General features: G+C 40.5%; 2 protein-coding genes across 2 annotated transcripts in view; one reads left to right on the forward strand and one right to left on the reverse strand.

The window, feature by feature from the left end:
- Window positions 1-10,293: 10,293 nt before the first annotated feature.
- The window catches only part of LOC123748549 (discoidin domain-containing receptor 2), a 318,778-nt gene continuing 311,707 nt past the window's right edge, over window positions 10,294-17,364 (reverse strand). The window contains exons 15-17 of the mRNA XM_069330646.1: window positions 16,619-16,763; window positions 15,562-15,711; window positions 10,294-14,679 (exon numbers count right to left, since the gene is read on the reverse strand). Of these exons, the coding sequence (XP_069186747.1) occupies window positions 14,530-14,679; window positions 15,562-15,711; window positions 16,619-16,763 (445 nt within the window). The 3' untranslated portion in view covers window positions 10,294-14,529. The remainder of the gene's footprint in view (window positions 14,680-15,561; window positions 15,712-16,618; window positions 16,764-17,364) is intronic.
- On the forward strand, window positions 10,670-11,746 carry LOC138367942 (uncharacterized). The gene has a single exon (XM_069330224.1). The coding sequence runs from the start codon at window positions 10,670-10,672 to the stop codon at window positions 11,744-11,746; it is 1,077 nt and encodes a 358-aa protein (XP_069186325.1).

Genomic DNA, 17,364 nt, shown 5'->3' on the forward strand with positions numbered 1-17,364 from the left:
AGTCTTCAGCCAGTTGATGAACTGACTGTTGTTTTGACTGCTGACTGGATGCTCCCGTCGTGTGGGAGCGGGTGGCGCCGCTTACCCTATGCCCTGATACTATTTGGGTCCCCCGAGTACATGGCTGTGTGTCCGAGGGTCCGAATTATATGGAGCCCCCTTATCAGCGCTCTCGTCGTGATGAATATCCTGGTGTGTGGCACCGCTGAGAGGCGTACTGTATCCGGCTTCCGAGAAAACAGTTTCCGGACAAATATTTGTAGGGGGCGCTTGTGTTGTATGCTGTGGGCCCATCAGGTCTCTGATGGTGGTGTCTTTCTGTACTTTTGGGTTTATGTCAATGTACTGTTCTGTGTAATGTGATATGTGTTTATGTCTTGTGTGCCCTTCCGGCCTGTGGTTCTGTACTTTTGTCTTAGTTTTTCTTTTGTTTGTTTTATTGTACAGTTTAGCATGCTCTGCATGTAAATATATAACAACAAAAAAGTAGCACTGTAGGGATACTAGTAGCACTGAAAAGATATTGGAAGACACTGTAGGAATACGGATGTCACTATAGATACTTTGCTGGTACTGTATGATTCTGAGTAACAGTGTAGGTACACTGCTGGCACTGTATGGCCTTCAATGACACTGTATATACACTGTTAGCATTGTAAAGACCTCCATTATACTGTAGAGAGCGTGAATTAATTTAATTCAATCTTAGTCTACGATTTTATCAAATGAACGTTTTTTTGGTATCTCCAATAATACAATTCGACGGAAATTTCATGAGATTCCTTAGTGAGCAGATTGAGGTGAGTGTCTTCTTGTATTGCCATCTAGTGGCAGAATATAGTACTATCAATAGGCCAGCAGCGTCCCATAAGACTGGGTGTTGTACTGGAGGACACTTTCCCGCGCTTGTTTCTTATTGGTGGAAACTCAATGTTTACATCCACCAGGACAACCAATCACCAGGTGGGTTCTCATTTATTTCAATCCATGGTTTGTTCCATCAATAGCAATTGGTTATATTTGAATATAAACATTAGATCTAGCCAATGGGATGCGGTAGCAACCCTGTGACGTCACCAGAGGGCGGAACTAAGTTACTATCAATTTGTTCTAAGCTCCGCCCCTTTGATGACGTCATCTCGGGTGGTTGGAACAACAACCTGTCTTTAGGGTCGTGGTTCGAGCTCAGCTCCGTCCCGCGGCCTCACTTGACATTTTAACATAACTCTATTTCTTATTTAATAGAAATGTGTAAATATATTTGAAATTTGGACTATTATAGACATAACAGAATTAATAAGCTAATTTATAATATTAATTCCAAAGTAAATTTTGAATTAATATATATATATATATATATATATATATATATATATATATATATATATATATATATATATATATATATATATATATATATATAACCACTCGTACCAACACGACCGGTCAAAAAGAGGATGGTAGCCGAGGCTAATTCCCCATCCCCCGCCGGCACTCTGTTGGTAATCTTGGGCATGGTATTTTATCAAATCACCTTATATATATATATATATATATATATATATATATATATATATATATATATATATATATATATATATATATATATATATATATATATATATATATGTCTGTCACACGAGAGGAACAATAAAACGAGTTCACTTTATACAAACATTTTATTACATCGTAAGTCAATAATATGTAGCGATATTTACACGTTTCTTGGCACCAAAACATATCCTCCAGAGGCGGGTAATTAAGGCTATTTACACTTCTGACTTTCTGTTATAATCCTTCGTTACCATCACTATGTGTCGAGGGGGAGCCGTGCACCGTCCACCAATCACACAGGTGCTGAGGGGAAATGGCTCACGTGTGATTGGCTGAACACGTTCGGTAGAACCTTTTCAACCAATCACGTCAATGGCGTATGTTCTTTACCGCCATTCATCTCCCTATGCTGATTGTTGATTGGTGGATTCCTCCTCCCTCCTCGCACACCTAATGAGTTCGTACTGAAACTATTTCTAAGTCAAAAAACATTTTGATTGTAACTATTAACTTACATGTAGTGCTTAAGTGTCTACAAAGGTGACTAAGGAAAGCCTTTATAATGGATTATATATGAAATACAAAGAAAACAACTTTTCGAAAAATCTTGAATATAGTCTCATTATTAATTACTTTTTTGTCTAAATACGGTACTATGAAAATATGGGTGAGGGGGGGGGGAGAGGAAAGGGTGGAGATGGGAGGAGAATGGTTAGTGATGAAGGGAAGGGATGGTAGTGATGGGAGGTGGGGGGAAGAGGAGGGATGGATTGTAGTGATGGTAAATGGTTGTTATGAGAAGGCTGATGCAGGTTAAATGCGGTGATTAGACGGGAAGGGGGCGGGGGAGTGATTGTGGGAAAGGAGGAGGAGGGGTGGTAGGGGGGGGACATTTGTGACAGCGATTGCAAAAGTGGTAGAGGTGACGATGGTGGTAGTGGTAATAACAGTGATTGTAAAGGGTTAAGTGGTAGTGGGATTAAGTGGTAGTGGGATTAGAGAGGAGGTGGGAGGGAGGGTACCAATGCAGGAGCGAAGGTGGTACTTATAACTGTGACAGCTTTAGGGATGGTGGTAGTGACAATGCGGTGTTGGTAACAGTGATGAAGGAAGAGTGGTAACGGTTACCAATAGAGTTGTGGTAGTATTAGTGGGGAGGGGAGGGGGAGGGGTAATAACTGTATGATAACAGTCGTGTAGTAACGCTAGTGGTACTGCTGGAAGCACTGGGAGCAATAACAGTATCAGTAGAAGTAACATTAGTAACAAGAGAGTAGTAATAGTAATAGAATATGGTAACAGGAGCTTTTGAAACAAGTATTGGTTGAAGAACTTAACCGTAGTGATATTACAGATCACATTCGATAGAAATATGATAGAAATATAGAAATATGGGCTACAGTTATGGTGGTGATGGTGAGTGTGCATGTAGTGGTAGTAGTAGTAGTAGTAGGGAAGGATATGTGACCTTAGGGAAGGATATATGACCTTAGGGAAGGATATATGGGCCTAAGGGCAGGATATAGAGGGGGGGGGGTGGATATATGACGCCATGGTAATGGTGCAAAGTATAACACTCTGGACAGGACACAAAATATATATATATATATATAAATCGTAAGGATCTAAAAACAATTTACCTAAAATCAGACCGCTGTTGTTCCTTCATAAATACGCATTTTTGCTCTTTGTCTGAATCAAGGAGAGCTAAATTACGCCCAGCTGTGTGTGCGTGCGTGTGTGTGTGTGTGTGTGTGTGTGTGTGTGTGTGTGTGTGTGTGTGTGTGTGTGTGTGTGTGTGTGTGTGTGTGTGTGTGTGTGTGTGTGTGTGTGTGTGTGTGTGTGTGTGTGTGTGTGTGTGTGTGAGCGCGTGCGCGCGCGTATTACTGAAATATTCCAAGCTATAATTTTGCTTCCCTTGAACAAGCCCAAGAGTTTATGAACACCTGTTCTGGTGTACAATTCTCAAAAGCGTTTTGGTGTTCCTGTGATATATTAAAAATGGTTCACACACAGGTGACGACATGTGTTGTGCACATCTCAACACCTGTGTCCTCGCTCGGACATCTGTCGGCTACACTAACCACCAAAGAAAAAAACAAGTTACGCACATTCTCTGTACAATATTTGAGCTGTATTCCCACAAGCGGGTCTAAGGGGGATTTATTTCTGAACAGATGTTTGTGTACAGGTGTAAGCACATGTCTAAGGGGGGAAGGGTGGGGGAGGGGGGGGGGATCTAAACACCTGTCATCCTACTGATGGCTGCTTGGGCTAAAACACATGTGTGCCAGTTGGACAAATATATATATACTCACAGTCTCTCTGTCCCAAGAACTTAAAATAAAGAACTACTTCGTTGTAACAGTTTCACCAGACACAACAAACAGGAAGTTTTTTTTAGCGATAAACAGGGATTTATACAGAATGTGTTACAATATCTAAATTGGACCAATTGTGTTCTCCACGTAGAGACTAAAATGATTCTGTGATACCAGCAGCCAAGCTGTGCCTATTAATGAAGCTGTGAACTTTAAGCTTTTGATCTTATATAAATGTCAACACTTGTACATACATCAATAAATATTTTTGCCTTCTCAATTAAATGATTAAAACTGGGAATCTTGGTTAGGTTTAAAATAGGGCGTTTTTATGGCAATGGTTTCGTTTTTATAAATGAAGCTCAAATGGTCTCCTAAATAAGAGGAAATGGGCTTCTCACACTGACAGTCAAATAGGGTTGTTAAAATAAGTTGTGATAAACGGAGACTATTAACTAGGAAGCTGATTTATATGGGAGAAGTGGGTTGTGAGTGATAAGTGGTAGAAAGTGAGATATGAGAAAAGTGTAGGTGGGAGTGGAGGATGTTGTGGCAGAAAGTGTTGTATGAAGGAAGTGGGTGTTGTATCAGGATGGTTGGAAGGGGTGGGGGGGGGGGGGGGTGCTGTGAGAGGAAGTGAGGTATGTGCTGTGGGAGGGGAAAGAGAGGTGGGAGAAATGAGAGCGACCATGGGAGGGGTGTTGCCCGACACCCACAGTCTGCAGGTATATAGAAGCCGGCGCCCAACTCCTTATTCTGACAGGCCAAGTGATCAATTAAATATTAAGTTTCAGTCATCAATTTATCAACTTAAGATGTGAGAACGCTGAACATTTAATATAAATTCGAACGAATACAAAATAAATAGGAAACAATTACAAAATAAATAGGAAACAAATTGTTACAAATAAATAGGAAATGAATGGTTACAAAATAAATATACGAATGAATGAGCTCCCATTATGAAATTTAGATTTAATGGGTGGATATTCTTATGAAGATGAATTTAATAGGTATATATTCTTGTTATGAAGATGGATTTAATGGGTGTATACTTTCTATGAAGGTGGATTTAATGGATCTATTTTCTTGTTATGAAGGTGGATTTATTGGGTATATTTTCTTACTATGAAGGTGAATTTAATGGGTCTATTTTCTTGTTATGAAGATGGATTTAAAAGATGTGTATCTTTGCCATGAAGATGGATTTAATGGGTGTATAGTGTGGACAGTTACCTACACGTGGCAGCTCCGTCGCGCTCTGGGGTCCCAGCGGAAGCTCGTAACACAACACTTACCTTCGCAGAGTTGGAACCTACGGGACGCAAATGCAGCGAGGAGCATCGTGGGGAGGAGGGAAATGGGGGGGATGGGGGGGGGGGAGGGAATTGGAGTGAGGGTGGGGGATGGAATGAGGCTAGGTGGCGTGGGGGAAGGGTGTGGAGGTGGGACTCGTGGTGTTGGGGAGAGGAATGGGGGGGGGATGGGGGCGGTGGGGGAGGAATGGGGGGTATAGAGGCGATGGGGGGGGTATGGGGGTCTATATTCGTCGTGTTTAGCATCGACACTAATCCTAGACGCTTCTAAGTCCACTCGTTCCGGTCAGGAAAGCGCCTGGCTAATGTGCTTGCGTTAAGACATTCTAGTGAGGGGGGGGAAAAAAAAAGGCAAATATATCATTTTCGTTAAAAGAATCGTTTCCGTTAATGGCAAGAAAATGGCCTCTGATATGTCTAACATTCAGAGCTTTCGCGTCTAGTCATTCATAGATCCGGTCTACTGCTCTCGGCCAAAATAAGCATTCGGTTGAGCAGTTTCTGGCTGACTGACAGACAGTCCGGTTGGTTAGTATCTCTCCTACTAAATCTCCAAGCTATGCGGCTACGGCCTATCGCTGTTGCCGTGATGAAATACGCGATGTAGATGCGGGCAGTGAAACTTTAGACAACTATATTATAATGAAATAAAACCAAAAACAATAATGACGGGATTTGTGGGTGCCTGAACAGAGCATCCTCGCTTGTCTGATATGTTTAGCATTCCTGATTGTCTTAAGCACTCACAATCTCACTTTCACTCGCGCTTTCACCAACACTTTCACTCTCTCTCTCTCTCTCTGGCCAAGGAAGAATTATACTGATCATTTTGAACACAGTATCTGAGGGAGGAGGCGGAAGGGGCGTTGACCTGAAAGGGAAGCTTATGTTGCCAGAAAACCAGTATTGGTAACAACACTGAGTCCGGGCTGTAGTTGACCAGGTTGGTAGTGACAAGGTACAAACACACACACATGACAAAGGTGTATGTATATCAAGGGCAGAAACCCTGACCAATGTGGTATTGTGTAAAGGAAAGAAGATTTCAGCGAGCCAGTTTGTGCAACTAACTAGCGGTGCCTCGTTACACAAGCATCACAATAACGAGGCACCTCGGTGCCATAACTGCCACATAAGGTGCCAACTATCCGAGGTGACCAAGCATAGAGGTGCCGAAGGTTCCTATATATATATATATATATATATATATATATATATATATATATATATATATATATATATATATATATATATATGTATATATATATATATATATATATATATATATATATATATATATATATATATATATATAATATATACCAAATTCGTAGATACCCAAGATTCAGAAAAAGTACAAAACCTCGTGTAACCAGACAACGCTGTAGGAGCGGACAACTAAATATTAGTCAACAGCAGATTATAATATAACCAAAAATATTCATTTTAAGTACGTAGACTTTATTTCGCTATTTTGACAAATTTGTGCAAATGATTCTAAGAGTCAAAAAGAATATAAAAGGCGTTCGTTCGGATCTTTTTGGAGGCGGTCTCGGGATTTCAGTATAATCCTACTTCTAAATGTACTTAACTGTTGCACAAGACTGTAAGTACTAACCTCATTGACTTCAAGCACATGGCATTATCTTACCCCACGGTGGAGGCCTGGTTACTTAGGTAGGTAATCTGGGGGGTAGAAATAGCCTAAGCTACTCTATCCCTTTGAGATGTATTTCTTGCTTATCTCAATAAACATACTTGAACTTACTTAGATATCCTAGTTAATTAATTGCATCTAGTTGTTTATGTGTATGTGTGTTGCCGAATAGTTTGTCGCCGGCACCTGTGTTGGTAATAAGGCTTTAGTTGTGTACTAACTAATCCTTCTCTTTCTGGTCAAAAACTTCGGCCCATGTCCCATGTCGAATACACGTACGCTGATACAAAGCTTGAAACCCCCCTACCACAGTGGAGCCTTGTTGCCAATTAACCAAACTACAGTACAACCCTATTGAGAATTAACTATATAACAGCTGAACCCCATTAAAGATTAACCTAATTACAGGTCAGCACTATTACAGGTGAAAGATATTGCCGTTTAACACTGTTACGGGTAACCCAAATTTAATTTGGAACCTATTACAGATGAACCAAATAAATGTTAATTCAATTACTCTGGTATTTCATAACAATTAAACCCTCTTTTACATCTGAATCTTACTACACCTAATTCACAGACACAACTCTTAGGAAAATATCTGCTCGCATGTTTATCTTTGTTGGTCCTTCGAGTCAAGACAAATAAGTAGAATTATTGTTTGGTCACACTTAGACAAATTTAAGGGCACAAGACGGGATTAAAAGTTACCACACGCTAAACCGCACTCTACTACACACTATTATAGGTTCAACTAAAATAAATGGGTAGAAAACAATGAATGTTGTTGTTTTAGATTTAGCTACTCAAAACGTCCATGTAGCACAGGCTATGGTGAGCCCGTAAAAAACAATGAAATCTCTCTCTCTTTCTCTCCTCCATTCACACAAAATGGGTAGAAATGTTCATGGCAGCTTGACGAATTAATGCTACGAAAATGAGGTCGAGTCCAGAGTGGGACCAACACGAAACAACAGGAGAGGGATTCGAATCTAATGAACATCCTTGACATATAGTGACAAAAGAGGATCTGACCATCTAAAGAGGCTTTAATAAAATCTGGCACCTATAATATCAGCAGTATAAAAAAAACGTCTCCATAAGATACCCTACTTAAGTGGCACCCTTCTCCTTAAAGCGGTACCCCCAATAAACAGTAGGCAATACCGTCTTAACATCTGATCCACATTAAAAAAATAAATAAATAAGGGTAAATGTTTATCTCACACAAGTTCCATAAATAAGAGGATTTATGTAATAAATTAGAAGCCAAAAGATAAAAGTTAACCTACATCTGTACCACCTGTACGAGGCTTCATGGTTGGAAACCCCGAAGACGAGTCAGGTGTTTAACTCACACCTGATATTCCTTAAGTACTAAAAATATCTTTATATACATGTAAAACACACACACACACACATATTAAATCATTTATCACATTCAGGAGTACAAGAGTCGACGTTCCAGAGTATTACTGAAATCTTTCCAATCCAAAGTGGTTTAAAGGTCGCCTATATCTTCCGGGTGAGTGCCTTAGGCTTACTGGCCACGTATGACCCAATAGGCCTTCTGTTGTTTCTTTAATTCCTTTAAGTGTACAATTGCTTGCTCGTTTAGATTACCTGTAAATTGTTTTCCCGTTTAGCGACGCTAAACATATTCTTTCCCTCTTTGGAGACCTAAAAATATTCTTTCCCCTCTTTGGAGAAGTTAAAATTGTCTTCCCATCTTTGGAGACGTTTAAATTTTTTATATCCTTCTTTCAAGTAAAAGTGTTCTGAGGGGTTGTCATGTATATGTATTTCATATTACAGTTGATCCCAATTACAGGTGAACCATATTACAAATGAGCCCTGTTACATTTTATCAGGATATAAAAATATATCCTGACAGCTGAGCCAAAATACAGGTGAATCCTATTACAAGTTAATCCAATAAATAGCAGTGAACCCCAATTTACAGGTGAATCCTATTACAGGTGAGCTCTATAATAATCAAATGTTATAACAGGTACTTCTTTATACAGGTAAATACAGTAACGAAATAATTATCGATACATATATGCCGTGTTATAGGTGGACTCAGTTACAGCAGAACCCTCATAAAGATGAACTCCAATTACAGATAATCCGTATTCCCGGTAAACCTTCTTGCAACTAAACCCAATTAAGCGTTAACCCTACTGAGAGTAAACCTATACTAAGAATACCTTAGTTCGGGTGAGACGCATTCTAAGTGACTCCTCTTTAACGTGAAACTTATTAAGTGAGTTTCTATTTACGGAAAGCGCTCTATCTCAGGTAAGCGCTCTTACTGTGAGCTCTATCTCAGGTAAGTTCTCTAACTAGGTGATTCTCGTTCATCATGCGAGTATCATTAGTCAAATATACTTCGAAACAAAGTTTTTTTTCCCCTATACTCATACTTGTTCATCAATATAACAAAATTGATTAAGAAAAAAAAATAGTATTTTGAAGCAGATCGACTACGTCTATATTAAAGTCAAACCCAGCAAACAATCAACGTTCTATTCCACGAGATTTCAGAATCAAAATTCGTAAACGTGGCATTACGAACCTGAACTCGTTAACGAAATCAGAGTGCGTCACTAATGAACATGTAAAATATTGAACATTCATGTAAAACATCATATCAGCCATCGTTGGTAACTTTACTTAGGTCCTCTTACAAGCTACAATGCAAAAAGGCAATATAAAACGAATAATATATATATATATATATATATATATATATATATATATATATATATATATATATATATATATATATATATATATATATATATATATATATATATATATATGCGAACAAGCCAGAATGGCTTGTTGAATATATATATATATGAATATATATGAATATATATGAATATATATATATATATATATATATATATATATATATATATATATATATTCACATACAGTCTCAAACATGCATTAGCCAAAGGTAGACCCAACAGTTTAAAGCTCTATATAAGCAAATGAGGTGCAAAAAAAAGTAGTTTTTTCCCTATATATATATATATATATAATCGAAACGAGAAATAATAACACACAAGAAATAGCGACGGAGACGAACAGCACTCAAGACATCGCCAGCAAGAAACATATTAATTTAGTATCACTATACTTAAGTTTTTTTTTTTTTTTTGGGTTGACTAGCTCCACTACACTGTGTATAAGGCTAAGAAAAGGCGGTGAAAATTTGATTGCCTTGTTACTGACCACAGACGCTTGTAATGATGGTCGGTGGCGGGTGAGAGGTGGCTGCTTCAGGCTTTTGTGTGGGAGGGATGGATGGTAGAGGCTGGGTTCGTGTGGTTGTCTGAAGAGGTCACAGTCGGAACACAGCCTTCTTGGCAGCCTTCTTGTTCACGTTCAAGGAATACATTATGTACAAAATGTACAAAAATTGACGTTCTTCTTGATTCGTTTCATAAATGAATTGTGGAGAAATGTTTGTTTTTTATTTTGATTCTGTGTGACTTTGGAGTTGAAATTTGAGATCTTAGATGCTCAGATACGTTATCTGCATTACAGGTGAAGTCTGCTAACACTGAACACAATTACAGGTGACTTGGTGTTAATGGCGAACGCTAATTATAGCTGAACCTTATTAACGTAAATCGTTTACGGTTGAACCCCTGGTAACGTAGATTCTTGTTATGAGACTCCGTTAACAAATCTCATTATCAGTGAACCACGTTATAAGTAAACTTAGTACAAAATGGAACGAAAGAAAAGAACTAATTATAGATTCCCCTATTACCTGTAATTGGAAGGGTCATGTTCATATAATTATGATAACTCACTTCTCCCGTACACATGTGCACAGGTCAACACAGTTCTCCAGTCCACATGTGCACAGGTCAACACAGTTCCCCAGTCCACATGTGCACAGGTCAACACAGTTCTCCAGTCCTCATGTGCACAGGTCACCACAGTTCCCCAGTCCACATGAGCACAGATCAACACAGTTCTCCAGTCCACATGTGCACAGATCAACACAGTTCTCCAGTCCACATGTGCACAGGTCAACACAGTTCTCCAGTCCACATGTGCACAGGTCAACACAGTTCCCCAGTCCACATGTGCACAGGTCAACACAGTTCCCCAGTCCACATGTGCACAGATCACCACAGTTCTCCAGTCCACATGAGCACAGATCAACACAGTTCTCCAGTCCACATGTGCACAGATCAACACAGTTCTCCAGTCCACATGTGCACAGGTCAACACAGTTCCCCAGTCCACATGTGCACAGATCACCACAGTTCCCCAGTCCACATGTGCACAGATCAACACAGTTCTCCAGTCCACATGTGCACAGGCAACACAGTTCCCCAGTCCACATGTGCACAGGTCAACACAGTTCCCCAGTCCACATGTGCACAGGTCAACACAGTTCCCAGTCCACATGTGCACAGGTCAACACAGTTCCCCAGTCCACATGTGCACAGGTCAACACAGTTCCCAAGTCCACATGTGCACAGGCAACACAGTTCCCCAGTCCACATGTGCACAGATCAACACAGTTCCCCAGTCCACATGTGCACAGATCAACACAGTTCTTCAGCCCAAATGTGCACCGATCAACACAGTTCCCCAGTCCACATGTGCACAGGTCAACACAGTTCCCCAGTCCACATGTGCACAGATCAACACAGTTCCCCAGTCCACATGTGCACAGATCAACACAGTTCTCCAGTCCACATGTGCACAGATCAACACAGTTCTCCAGTCCACATGTGCAAAGGTCAACACGGGCCAAAATCCTCAATCAACCACACACATGTGTAATAATCAGCCACAAACTAAAAAAAAAGAAAAAACAGAAGGTATCTCTCACAATATTTATAAAACCCAAACGACAATGATTATATGTTTCGTTTCGTTTTAGAATTAGCTACTCAGAACGAAGTGTCCATGTAGCACGGGATATGGTAAGCCCGATTATACGAAATATTTACGCCTAAATATTCTTCCCCAGTGAGGTGGAAGCAGCCCGAGGATCACCCACCTGATTGAACCTTCGACGTCGTTAGCTCTTGCTAATAAACTAAAGCGTTGAGGTAATTCTTTCCAGTTCTCATAACCACAAAATGTGATGGTTAAATATATATTTTTTTTACACAATGGTGGAAAGTATATATATGTATAAGGTTTTGGGGAGAAGGGTAAAACTGATGGAAGAAACTGTAGAAAATAAATATCTTTTTTCATTTTTTAAATATATAGCAAAGTCGGGTGAGAAGCGATTCGTCCTACCTCACAACGGCGCGTGATTATGGACGCGAGACTTGCGCTATACCCTGCAATGTTGATTGATTGATGAAGATTAAGCCAGCCAAGAGGTGGCACGGGCATGAATAACCCGTAACCTGCAAATGCCCTTCGTAACCTGGGTATGTGTGTGTTCTCCGAGGCGCCAGACTTCCCTTCGCCTCCAACGTCGAGGGGCCGCCCCCCATCCACGACCTCCTGCGTCGGGGAGTATACCCCCCAACGGTGCAGGCAAGAAGGTGTTGTTAAGGAACATCTCTTTGGAACACATCCATCAGTGGGTCCAGCTGGTTGTGTGGGCCCCTCTGTCCGGGAGTGTGGTGTCCAAACACCGGACACTAGCGTCCCTCTCTCTGTGGGCGTCCCTCTCTCTGTGGGCGTCCCTCTCTCTGTGGGCGTCCCTCTCTCTGTGGGCGTCTCTCTCTCTGTGGGCGTCTCTCTCTCTGTGGGCGTCCCTCTCTCTGTGGGCGTCCCTCTCTCTGTGGGCGTCCCTCTCTCTGTGGGCGAGCTGCCCAAACACCAGACACACAACAGAGAAAAGAGAGAGAATTACGCCAAAACTTGTTCCCTTTTCAATTGAATTCCTTCCTTAATTTTGGGCGCTTTTCGACCAATGTTTATCGGCTAATCGGTAAGACACTAGAGAAGCCCTCTTAATTATCATCAGAGAGATGTAAGACCCACGTCGTCATACACGCATACATAATATACACCATCACAACACTAACAAAAACAAATGATCCTTCAAGTATTTTTTTAGGGGTTATTTTTGGCAGGTATAGGAAAGTATCGAGTCTGGCCACACACAGTAAACAGAGAACACCTCAAACACTCTCACTGGGAGAGAGAGGAAAGGCATTGGCGACAAAAATTTATAATGGTTTTTAACATCATTCATCAACATCCTCATTCTCATTCTTGTGCTGGCCACCACAAGATGAGTACACATCATCACTACACCAGGGATGTGGTGGTACACATCCCTGGTGGCGGCCAGCGGGTGCACAATCTATATAATGATAAAAACGTTTCTTTGATTCGTGCTGGGTTTTTTTTTAACAATTAATTTGACATATATATTTTTTGGTTATTGGTCTCATAATTTCCATCAGTTGTCATATATCATTTTTGGATTTCGGCGGATGACCTCAGAGCTCCGTGTGTGTGTGTGTGTGTGTTGTGTGTATAAATATATACACACACTATTTCCTCACACTATGGGGTGGGAGGTGGAGTAGAGCACACGACCTACTGTATGGCGAAAGTATGGTGGAGTATGGTGGATGACAGGAGAGGGGGGGGGGGCACAAAACACACTGTTCCTGAGCGAGTTACACTATTCTGGAGCTTCTTAGTACAGGGGGTCGTATTAGCACTATTTTGATTTGTTTTCCATCTCAAGCGCTGCCTCTATTGCTGAGACTGATTAATTGTTGTCATTAGTCTTTGTTACTAGTTCTATAATACTTGTATTGTCATGTTATTTGTTTTGTTATGTTAATAGTACTGTCACGTTACTTGTAGTGTCATGTCATTGATTCTGTATTGTCATGATTCTGTATTATTTATAGGATTGCCCTTCCACTGGTACTGTGGCACTAGTCCTCCTGCATCGAGGGCACTGTTTGGTCAGTGAAACTGCCTTGTCACGGCCAGGTACGGTGCAGTAACAGTGACACCATTTGAGGGGCTCCACCGCGTCATTCTCAGCAACAAGAAGCTAATAACCATTTCTTCTACAATCATTATCATCACTATAATGTTACTACACCTAATATCCGATACTTATACCTGATATTTCTTATTATCTCAGTGGCACTGTTGCTTGTAAACCTATTGTACTGGAACATATATATATATATATTTCACCAGTGGTACTGCAACTGATGTCGAAATGGCTTCAGCCGTTCTTCAGTGCAATTGAAAAAAAACATTCATCACATAAAAATAGGTCTCATACACTACTGTATCCAGATTTTGTCAGCACTTTCAAGCGATTACAGAACGCTATTTCGAATCCCATACTCATCTCCAGTCATTTCCATAACCCAGAATTAAAAAATGGGTCTACTCAAGGAAGTATTGAAGTCCATAGTATCCCCTCTGTTGTCTGTTTGGGCGGGACCACACGAACACCCGTAGCATCCACAAACGTTTCATAAATTCCCCCCCTCACCCAACAGTTTTATTTCGCCGCTATTCCCAGTTGGAAAAATCGATATCCTCATTATAGGTCTTTCCACCACCACCACCACCACCACATACACACATAAGCTCTCGTAAAACTCTTTTTTTTTATCTCTCTCTCTGGTCTTTATCCGATTCTGGTGACAATCACTTCGTTATCCTTGCCGTACAGAGTCATCCACCTCATCCTTCACGCCTCGGGGGTGTAGCCGTGGTTCTTGCGCTGGAGGAACACGTGGATGTCCCGGAAGTTGGGTCGGTCGCCCTCGTTCCGTCTCCAGCACTCCTGCATCAGGTCGTAGATCTCCTTAGGGCACAAGGCAGGCTGGCTAGGGAACATCTGGAACAGGAGAAAAATTGCTTGAGTGGAGGGAGGGGGGGAAGAAAGTAGTAGGAGGAAAATGGAGGGAAGTAAGTGAGGGAAAAGAAGTATGGGAGTAAAACGTATCCCTGTGGACGACTCAAAGGTGTGGTGGGTAATGTGAACTCACACAGTTATGTTTCGATGCATCTGATATTATTTTTTTTAAATATATATATATATATATATATATATATATATATATATATATATATATATATATATATATATATATATATATATATATATATATATATATATATATATAATATATATATATATATATATATATATATATATATATATATATATATATATATATATATATATATATATATGTCGTACCTAGTAGCCAGAACGCACTTCTCAGCCTACTATGCAAGGCCCAATTTGCCTAATAAGCCAAGTTTTCATGAATTAATGTTTTTTCGACAACCTAACCTACCTAACCTAACCTAACATTTTCGGCTACCTAACCTAACCTAACCTATAAAGATAGGTTAGGTTAGGTTAGGTAGGGTTTCTTAGGTTCGGTCATATATATACGTTAATTTTAACTCCAATAAAAAAAATTGTCCTCATACATAATGAAATGGGTAGCTTTATCATTTCATAAGAAAAAAAAATAGAGAAAATATATAAATTCAGGAAAACTTGGCTTATTGGGCAAATTGGGACTTGCATAGTAGGCCGAGAAGTGCATTCTGGCTACTAGGTACGACATATATATATATATATATATATATATATATATATATATAAGGCAACAGCAATATTTTAAGATTGATCATCACGAGAACTGAGTAACTTGGCAAGAGACCACCATCAATGCGAACACGAGAGGCGGCGAGGCGCACTGACCTCCGCGCCGTCGTCGTGGTAGAAATGAGCAAGGTTCTCGATAACGCCTTCGTCAGACAGGCGCTCGTAGGGCTGCTGGCGGCCCAGGGTCAGCATCTCCCATAGCGTCACCCCGAAGGACCACACGTCGCTCCGGCTACTGAAGTGACCCTGGAGAAGACAAGCAGAAATAAGCGAGTTATAGAACATTTCCTCAACGTGTAAAATGTATGCCAAAAAAGATGTGTATCAGGAACATTGCAATAAGCTGAGAGAGGTACAATGTTTGGAGATTAATCTCAGGGTTAATTAACGTAAAATTGAACAAGTGACGTAGAGAAAGAATTATGTAAAACATATACACCGATATTATACCATCAAATTAAAGAAGAAATATACATTATAAATAGATATTGTGTCTCAAATTTAATATTTACAACTTCAGCATTAGAGACAAAAAGAAATGTATGGGAATTATTATCAATGTTAACATAGCAAATAGAGGCTATGCACTTCCTAGAGTCGAGGAAGGTAGTTATACAGCCTATAGTCATCTCCCATTGCCATTGTTATAAGCAATGAAAGTATAAATTGTCATCCACACTTACGTGGAAATATACATTAGTCTTTCCTTTTTCAGACTACTCATAGCCGAGTCGATAGAGCGTCGGTCTCACTCGCATGGGGTCCATGGTTCGAGACCCATACAGCCCCGGTGAATGGAAACATTGGGAGCATTTGTCAGCCCGTGGAGGAGGACCCTACTTGCCCATTAGAGCCTGGTGCTGACCTGCCAGAGCTCTGTGCTCACGATATTGAGCACTGGCTTTCATCAGCCAGAGCCCTGGCCTTCGCTACCTAGAACCCTAGCCTTCACCACCTAGAACTCTAACATTTACTACATAGACCCCTCAGCATTTACAATATAGAACCTCAGCATTCACCTACATAGAGCGCCCCAGCATTCACCTTCAAGAAAACAAGCCTTCACCACCCAGCACACACACACACACACACACCATTCACCACCAAAGATGGTGAAGGGGTGAAGGACCCTTCACCATCCAGGGGGACTTACCAGGAACAGAGCCTCCCAGCTCATCCAGCGTATGGGTAGGGGACTGTACTGGGTGTCGCTAGTGTAGTAGTCACCGGCGTAGAGTGATCTACACGACCCCACACAACTGATCTTGATCAGGTGCCCCGCGCCCACGAGCACGTTCCTGCGGTCATAATAGGAGACACTTGGTTAATGATGATTTAGATTTAGATTTAGACACACACAGGCAGGATCTAAATCTATGATTTAGATTTTTTTTACCTTCGATATTGGTCAATGGGGCAATATAAACGTCGTGGTTAATGATTTGAAGACGTTATGGGTAATGATTTAACTGGGTATTTGTTTTGGAATTTAATTTAAAGGAAGGAGGAACGATTAGTGTTATGATAAAGGTCTTGTCTACAGACTGGCGAGAGATTAAAAGTTATTGATATGATCAATGTCCTGGGCGTCATACAGGTGAGAAACATTATAGTCAGCGTTATCAATAACGTCCTTGGCGTCACACAGGTGAGAAACATCATAGTCAGCGTTATCAATAACGTCCCTGGCGTCACACAGGAGAGAAACATCACACTATGATATAATCAACATTCCTGCCGCCATACATGAAACTCTAAAGTCAAGTGTTTATAAAATAAACATTATTGCCTTTATGAACTAAAGACACGTTAAAGTTACACTTAGAAGTTAAGAACATTATTTTTGCAATGAATACGTATTTTAAATGATGTTAATGGCAGAGCTTGGTACAGTGTGCA

Source organism: Procambarus clarkii, chromosome 24 (genome assembly GCF_040958095.1).
Source record: "Procambarus clarkii isolate CNS0578487 chromosome 24, FALCON_Pclarkii_2.0, whole genome shotgun sequence".
NCBI classification, from domain to species: Eukaryota; Metazoa; Arthropoda; class Malacostraca; order Decapoda; family Cambaridae; genus Procambarus; species Procambarus clarkii.